The sequence below is a fragment of the Athene noctua genome, chromosome 7 (genome assembly GCF_965140245.1).
Source record: "Athene noctua chromosome 7, bAthNoc1.hap1.1, whole genome shotgun sequence".
Classification (NCBI taxonomy): Eukaryota; Metazoa; Chordata; class Aves; order Strigiformes; family Strigidae; genus Athene; species Athene noctua.
The window spans coordinates 35,520,761-35,530,038 of record NC_134043.1 but is presented as its reverse complement, the minus strand read 5'-3'; the positions used below and the strand labels follow the sequence as shown (position 1 = coordinate 35,530,038).

Below are 9,278 nucleotides of genomic sequence, written 5' to 3'. Positions count from 1 at the left end.
AAACAGTTTTGTAAAGATACTAAACATACACAATTAAAGCTGCCAGGAGCAGTTTCAGAGATACATTACAGAATTAGAGCTAGTGAAAAAAGGTCTCAGTGACATGAATATTTACCTTCTTCTTCATCAGGAACCAAAAGCCACTGGATCAGTGCAAACAGAAGAAGAATCACTAAACAAGCCATCCCTATTCCTCTGAATGTGGCAGCAGGACCTGTAATGAGATGGGGGTTTTTTTTATAATCTACTTACTTAATAAAGTAATATAAGATGAGTCAGCATTATGTGCTCCTTGGGTATGTATTGTCCCATGTAGACTCTTATTAGCTTGTTTCATTAAATTTTCCTCCCCCAACACTTCTTCAACAGGCTTTACAAAGGGTTTTTAACCAAGTAATTAGATTCTCATTTGTTCATTAAGAGGCTTCATAGCATCAACCTATTCTCTCACAAAGGACTCATTCATCTTACTTCAGGATCAGATTGGAGATTGGCTCACACAATACTAAAAATATCTAGGCATAACATATTTAATCAATCTGTAACACTGACAGGACAAAGTCATAAGCAGCCTTGTCTGAATTCAGGGCTAACCTTGCTTTGATCAGGGGCCTGGACTGGAGATCTCCTGAGGTCCCCCCCCAGCCCAAGCAGTTCTATGATTCCATGATTTATACAAAGTGCATTACTCTATAAAACATAACAATACCTTAAGCATCAGTAAGTTTCAAGCTGGTAGTTCCGTAAAAAAAAGAACTTTAATAAATAAAATAATTTGATACAATTTTTGCTTACCGAAGTAATTGACCAAAACACCTCCAACCATTGCCCCGCATCCTCTGCCCAGCCCCAAGTGGAGACCTTGCAGGATTCCCTGGGCTGACGTTCTCAGCTCCGGAGGCACTGCTGCGCTAAGGTACGAAATACAAGCTGCCCATATAGCCGCATGTGTGACACCTAGAGAGACGAAACATTGTGAAGAGTACAGGGTCCTGAGTCTACTACCACAACATCAGAGCAACTGCACTTGTCAGTTCGAGCATGCGTTAGGGAAAAACAACAAAATCCCCTCACTGACAAATGCTTCTGAAGTACAAATCAGCTTTTGGTAATGTGATACTGGCAACCAAGCCACAGGGAGACGCGACGACTCCTTCTTCTGCAGAGTCTGTCAATAGCTCTTTCTCCCTCTGAGATGACCTCACTTCTCTTCTTGAGACACAGTCCCCAGGAAGACTAAATACAGTCCCTTAAAAGTCTCTCTGCCAGATTCCTTGTCCCTTTGAGAGTGACCCAGGGCCTTTGAAATATATTCTCGGATTTCATAAGCTGCAGGCTATTAAAGTATTGATGCCTCTCAGCAGTTTCCTTACTGCCAAAATGTAGGCAGTGCAAAGGTCATAAAAGCCAAACAATATCAGAAATATCCACCTTATTTCAGAGGCAAGAATTAACCCCCTCCCGCCCTTCTCACCGCCCCCCAAAACCAACCACCCCCACACAACCTCTTACTGAACTCAACACCAACACACTCTGCATTTAGCACTGAATGGTCTGGAGGGGAAAAGCACACAAGCTCCTCGGGACAGGCCAAAGATGCCGATTTTCACGCCTGCTGTTCAGAGGCAGAGTCAGCATGCCCTTCCTCCCGCTATGACCGCATCCTGCGTAGGCGCTGCCGCCGCCTCGGATTTCACCCACTCCCGCTCTGGGGACCGAGTGCAGCAGAGGTCGGTCCTCACTGCTGTGAACAACGGCCACCTATCCAAGACAGCCCCAGCTCCCCAGCAGACGTCTGGGAAGTCTCTTTCTGGCATGTGCCTTGTAGATTCAGGGTTATGAACATTTTTTCCTACCCCAGAAGAAGGACAAGTAAGGGGAAAGACAGTGAGTGACCATCAGCACGCAGAAACAGGCTGCAGGTGGAGCCCTCATCTCTGAGCACCCGCTTGGTGGGGTTTTGGTGGAGTGAAGAACAGGACAGAAAAAGGCAGGGTTGTGGAGAAGTTGGAAAAACAAAACAGTTTTGTAGCTTGTCACACATTAAATAAGCCTGAACTATTCTGCCACCCTCAGACTGAGTGGGAATAATTTTTTCTTATTTGAGTGGTATTAAAAATAGTCATCACAGTTTACCAATGCCTAAGCTCTACTGACTCGTTTTTAAAAAAATGTTGGCACAATTGATGATTCAGTCAACATGTTTCTGTCCTCTATACTTGACTTACTAATGAACAGCTGGACACTCAATAATTACTTAGGCATTTAGGCTGAAAACTAACAAGAGAAAAAAACAGATGATTTTGTAATACAGAATAACTTGGACATTGCTTAGTCGTAAAAAGATAAATAGCACTGTATGGAATTGAAAAGTTCAGGTACAGACATGTTAGAAGTCCACAAGTCTGTTCAATTTCACTCCAAATCTAAATGAAAATTTCTCAAGCTTTGGGTTTGTGAAGACCACCTTTATACATTGCGGAGCTGGTTTTGGTAATACTACATTCACCTAGTTGAAAAATAAAAAGCTTAAATTAGGATGAGTGTATTTTACCATTCCATTTACAGTTTCAGGCCTGAAAACTCAGGTTTTCCATACAAAAAAGCCCAGAGTTTTAAAGCTCACTGAATACCTACTTTTTTCTAATGCAGACCCACGTATGTACTGAAAATATCAACCCAATAATAAAGCAAAGCTAATCAAATAAACATAATATGGCTTTTGTTCCAGAAAAGTTATCAATTAATATAAAACATTCTGTTTTATCAGCTATTAAAGAATAAGTCAAGTTTTAAAGCCAGGCAAATCAAAAACACATCAGAAATTATTTGAACCGTGAAACACAATACTACTGTTATTTGTTTGAAAACAAAGGCCATAACTTAACCAACAGGTTCTTTGATGTTTTCACCTTTACTAAGCAATCCAGGTAGAACATAGTGTTCCCAGTTCCTCTGAGAGCAAATCCATACCTATAAACCAGCTTACTTCACTTGCCTTTAAAGGTACAGAAAGTACAGGTGGTTTTTTTTTTTTTTATATGTACATTACTAACCTGATTTTTATTGTCATTATTTATACAACAGTGACTATTTGGAACAATTTTTACAACAACTTTAATAAGAACTCTGGTCTGGATTACTGCTAAATCACAATTCTTTTAAAAATAAGTTGTTCACAATATATATATTTGCTAAAATCACTAACCACCATTTCACCATCTGGACTATGGCTCCAACAGTTGTAACAACCCTAGCATTATGCTTAGAATAATAATGTTTAGCAAACTTAAGATAAATTACATACAAACCAAGAGTTGAAAATCTGGGGAGCCAAATTTATTTTGAGAGATACATCCTAATTATTGCCAGTAAAAGACCCAAGCTTTTTGCTCTCTAGACAGAACTGTATTACTGGATCATCAGTACGAGTCCCTTATAATACTGCTTGGAGTTTGTTGGATAAGTGTCAAGATCATTTTCAAGTTATCGGTACAGTTTTGTAATTTAGAAAATTATTGTTATCCAAATTGGTGAGCTAGCACGGCTGTTACCAGAGAATTTGGACCATTGCTCTGGAACAGTAAGTTGCAGCCAACTAGCATATCAGAATTTGATCTGTGCAAAATAAACAAGACTGCTTGTGTGTTCGCAGGCTAATGACATATATATACACTATATGCATTTGCCCACAAGGATGTCTTGAAATTTTCAGTTATTAAAGGTTCAGCCAAAGCTATTTTCATACATTGCATGTGCAAGTCAATACAGCATACAGATTCAAAACTCTAAATTAAGAAGTGAGTTTAAATCTCCTCATTTACTCCTCTGAGAGTGCAATGCACTTAAAAAATCCTCCCCATCCCAGTTCCAGACAGCAACTGAGACACAGCATGGTTCTTATTACAATCAATAGATTCAGTCTGCAGAGTCATTTTCTCGAAATCTCTCCATGCCCTTCAGCACAACACATGGGGATAATCCTTCTATTGCAGAAACATATTCAAAAGAAAAATAAATTCTTTACAGAAGTCAGACGAAACTGTTGTTGACCTTAAAACCCCTCCAGCTGATGGAACTGGAATTTACACAGAATTTGACAGCTTCCTGGAAAAAGACTTATGTACAATTACAACAAGGACTTCACCAAGGGATTTAAAAGACCCATCAACTCGATGCAGTCACATGGCTCACATGGTACCCACATGTTCTGCACAATCTACTCCTTTTTTGTTTTTAAATACTCCTAACCTTACATGTGCAAAACAGCTACAAGTCTTACCTCCCTCTGTCAACAAACTCGCTTAACAAAAATAAGAGCTTCCACTTCAGCAAATTTCATTAAGGTGTCACCTCTTATCCCTACTGACAGATTCAGTGATGAGTAGGAAAGAAAGCAGAGCCCAGAGAAACAGGATTTGGTAACTGCTGCAAAAGAAATAATGAATCGAGAAGAGATTAAAACCAGTGAGAATGAGGAGGGCAAATAAAGGGGGACAAAAAGAAGTCGACAGTACTTCTGATAAACTTGGATCTACCATTCGGCAACACGGAGTAACATTACTGGAACACAACAAATGTAGTAGCAGTGATAAGACACACACAGGGTACCTATGGACTTCATGGGCAGTAACAAACTACGCTAGATGCAGGCTGAGAAGCACATGTAGAACAGAAAGAAGCTTTCAGGGGAGGGGGTGTGGGGGTGTGTGTTTTAACTTTCTCATTTGCTGGCTATAAATAACTGCAAATAGCAAGATTAACCCTAGCATACATGATTCAGCAGTGGCCAGATATAGAGAAAGTCTGGCAGATAAATTTATGAAAAAAGTATTATTTTGAAGATTCTTATTTTTTTCTTTAAATCTCAATTACTCAATTGAATACTTTAATACTACACCACACAAAAAAAAAAACATGAAAAAAGCTTCCTCACAGCCTTGCTGTGAAAGCAAACCTACATATTAAGCAATTCATATTGACATTTCAGCACAATAAAACCAAGATTCAAAGTAAAAGAAATTTCTTTCTCAGCCTATAGGATGCTTCTGGGCACAAACTTATGGCTGTATTGTTGAGACACAAGGTTTTTTCCTGTATTTTGAGTTGTGTCTTTAAAACAGGATTATGTAGAAGGTAATATCCAAAGCTTTGTATTCATAAATTGTTCCCCCTAGAGGTTTAAGCAGGCAAGAGTGTAACACATCCGCATTTTTTAGGTTCTTTGTAAAATTTTCGTATTTTCACACTTGGTATGAATGATCAAGTATCAAGTCAATAGTTGTTCCGTGTTTTATTAATAACAAAATTCAGCAGGTTGCTATTGTGACAATTTTAATACAATAAACTGTTTTTGTTAGGAAGGAGGTAAGGAGTCAGGACACAAACAGATCTCCTACATATATGCAGAGGTCTACACAGGGCTCTCCAATGGCATTTTATAACTCAAGGTAGATCTACCTTATAAAGACTTCTGCAAATAGAGTAGAAGTTAATACAAATTCAAATTATGCTGCACATAGAAAATTTCCACAGATTATACTTAGAAGTTTTATTCTTCTAAGTAGCAATGTATAAATCCAAAATACCGGCTTTAACAAAGATGGTACAATTATTTTTAAAGGCAGGGAAAACATTTTCTGCACTTAAATTAACCCTTCTCTTGCAAGCTTACAAACCCAAATACTCAGTATTCTTCAAATACTGAAGAAACAGAAAGCAAAATAGTTTAGATTTTTCCTGCTTTTGAGAAATGGTACGAAGACACAAACAAAGGTAATAAAATTAAGTTAGAACAATTCATACTTTAACATGGCAATGAAGATCTTACAGACTACTTTGACAACAGGACTTGAAAACAGGGATCAAATTACTTTTCATAGACCACACCTCTGTCCTTTAATTAAGCTGGTTAAAGGTCAAGTATCTTAAAGAAGCTCTATTAGCATAAAGCTATTGAAAGAAACTCCTCTCTAGTTATTAAAAAATTTAATTCTACAGTCTAAAGGCATTGATTGAACAATACCACTAAAAAGCTGCGGAATATTTTAAGAGAGACGGAATGACCCAGAAAATGTGGGGGTTTTGTTCTGGTTTGGTTTTTTTTACAGCATCCTTTCATGAACCACAACTTTTTGCATTTAATGAATTTCACATTTATCACCAAACAGGATTTGCAGTAGGAGTGTACCCAGCTTGTGCTTCTCTTTGTTTAGTTAAAGGGTGTGTTGGCCTTGCACGGTTCTGTTTGAATAAACTGTGCACAATCAAATGCAAAACCACCCTTTTGACGTCAACTATTTCCCTAGATAAACAGTAATGATTTATGAACCTGGGTTTTCTGGGATATTTGTGGTCAAAAAAATAGAGAAATGCCAGATTTTTACTTAAATAATAGCTCATTTGAAAACAAGATAAATGAAAGCACCCGATCTTTTACTGAAAGGGGATTACTGCACTGTCTTACCTTGAAGTACCTCCATTGGAAGAACTGTCCAAGCATTTTCCAGATAGGAGATGTAGATGTATCGAGCCGTATTACAGGCAAGACCAATATAAAGCACTCTAAAGGAAGTAAGGAAAAGAGAAGTCAGGATAGTTTGCACTTTCCTTTTTTGGTATAATACAGCTTACTGCTTCAGAAATCATTTGCATGTGTACAAACAGTTTGCCAGTCTAAAGCATTTGCTCAACATAAAATACACTATTTAGGTCCTACACCCAAACATGAACTCTCCTCTTGCCCACTCCAAATACATATTCAAACTGAGGCTAAAATTAACACTCTCTTCAAAATCCTAATGGAAAAAAAAATTTCAAAGGGCCAGCACATCCACTGAGCTTTTAACTAAGCTCTGTAGTTCCACAGCATGCTCTACACACGATTGTATTTCAGAGAGACCATTTCTAAGTACATTCAACATCCCTTCAAACAATCTTATTTTCTAATCATTCAGAGATTCATTCTGCCATTTTAATGTAAGCCTGGTGCAGGTTGCTATTAGATGAATTAATTTTACCCCAATTAATATAAGTTTATAGTTCTAGTATCTGCAAACTGCTCAGAACTACTCTAAAAACACATCCCACTGAAGCAATATGGTTTATAACAACATGCCTCAGGATAAAACTTAACTATCCTGTTGAAAAGCAGCAGATGCTGCATCTCAGAAGGAAAAGAAAAAAAGCTCTTGTAACATTTTTTAAACAATGAAGCACAAAGACTATTTGTGCAGTGCATTTCCCATCGCATGTTTAACCTGATGACGTTTCCCTTCCAGTTTTCAGATTTAACTTAGCTTATCTCTGGGGTACGTACTCAACCAGCTATCTTTCTCTTATTTTTAGATGAATCTTTGAAACAAAGAATTCAAAACATGCTTTTTAGCTTGAGAAAAGATGCTATTGCAACCTTTAAAGTTGTGGGTTTTTTTCCCAAGGACAAGGATGATTTATTGTCCAAACCTGGCTTCATGACTGACGCCTGGGTTTTGCACAAGTAAAATAAACGCAATTGATAATGAAGGTGTAAGCACAGGCACTGTAAAAGGGCTCATTATTCTTTGTGATGCTTTTTTAGTTATTCTACAAAAGCAGACCTAGATTTTATTAAATGGTACAGCCACTGAAAAATCTAGAGTAAGATGTAATCATAAAAACGCAGCATCTTGTTAACATTTGAGGTCTCCAAATATACATATTGACAGATAAAAAACCAGTACCACAGTTTTCATCATGTCACTGATATCACAAAACATTCAAAATTATAAAGACAGGTCTATGCATTTCAGAACATGGATTTACAGGAGACAATATATTTTACTCTCAACAAGTTGGGTAAGCTTGCAGGAAGGCTGCCCCACTCCCCAATTCACACATCAGACCAAGCTGTCTTGCTTCCAGCTACATGTGAGGTCCACAAATAGCTGGTTCAAGCTGCCTTTAGGCAACACAAGTCCAAGCTTTCATTGAAGAAAATATGGGAAGACATGAAAAAATTCATTATTATATAATAAAGACAACAAAATTGTTCTTTGTGCCATGAATCATAAATTTCATCTCACCCTTTAATTAATGCTTTCTGTTCTAAACAAGTAACTTCATTCCTTTCATAGCCACAACTTAATGTAATTCTTATGTACATTTCTGTCACATTTCTGAAGTGTATTAAGACAAATTTGCCACAAAAGGTAAGCAAACATACAAGGTCTGCAGGCTCCTTTCTTCATTCCCCTACTAGTAAGGCCCAGGGTGATGCACACTCTTGGGGATACAAAGGAATCACCTCCCCATATACTTGTTTTTCCTCATCAGTAGTACAATGAGCCCAGCTCCCTGTTTAGAATCAGTTCTTGGCAGCTTAATTTCACTTTTGTCTAGCAAAAACCATGCCTGCACACCAAGAACTTTCTTCCCATCTCAGCTGTTCCTTATCACAGCCAGACCAGAGCTGTGAAGAAGTCTCCTCCTGCTTTATAGTTTTTCCATCACCACTAATACACTCGGCTACCTGTGCTTTTCCACCATGTTGCACTTGCAGAAAGATTTAGATTCAGAGTTTAAGAGCAGAAATTTAGCCAGGTTCTACCTTCTAATTTGTCAGAGTGTGTACAGAGTTTTAGGCAAATTACAGTTTATGAAGATCTCTATAATTATGCTTTTGGAGGGGTACGTCACACAAGAACTTTTGTGTATTTAGTCTTTTCAAAAATGTATTTATGATAATCACTTAGGCTCTTTATTGGACCTAAATAGAAAATGTAAGCAGATGTTCCTTATGAACCCTATATGCAATATCCACAGAGACAGAGAAAATACTCAATTTACAGGTTAAACATTTAAAGTACTGAATCTATATTTATGTTAAGGAAACCAAGCTGTTTACAGCCATGACTACCAGTCTTCACTTCCTATAAAAACTCACATGCTGGAATTGTGGTCAGACAAACACATTCAAGCTTAACCTCAAGTAGGAGGTTATTTTCAGAGATTAACATCATCTTCCTAAACTCAATGGCAGTTATGAGTGCTTCAACACAGGATACCATTCAACAATGGTGTCTAAATATTTGATAGGCAGTTTTGTACTCCTTTCTATTGCAATATCCTCTCAAAGAGCTTGCGGCCTTCACCACACTGTCTCATGACTTATTTCTTTTTAACTCTTCAGTTTACTTTTATATGAGAATCTACCCTGTCATCTATCAGAAGGTGCCTGGTTGAGGCAAGGCAAAAAATACCCTTCTAACATCTGCAATATGTTAACTTCTCTCCTTGTA

At 37.8% G+C, this 9,278-nt stretch overlaps 1 protein-coding gene across 4 annotated transcripts in view; it reads right to left on the bottom strand.

Moving 5' to 3' along the window:
* The window catches only part of MFSD6 (major facilitator superfamily domain containing 6), a 30,905-nt gene that overhangs the window by 7,421 nt on the left and 14,206 nt on the right, over positions 1-9,278 (bottom strand). For all 4 annotated transcript variants that reach the window (XM_074910624.1, XM_074910623.1, XM_074910625.1 and 1 more), the window contains 3 exons: positions 6,467-6,564; positions 796-957; positions 116-214 (listed from right to left, as the gene is read on the bottom strand). In XM_074910624.1, the coding sequence (XP_074766725.1) occupies positions 116-214; positions 796-957; positions 6,467-6,564 (359 nt within the window). The remainder of the gene's footprint in view (positions 1-115; positions 215-795; positions 958-6,466; positions 6,565-9,278) is intronic.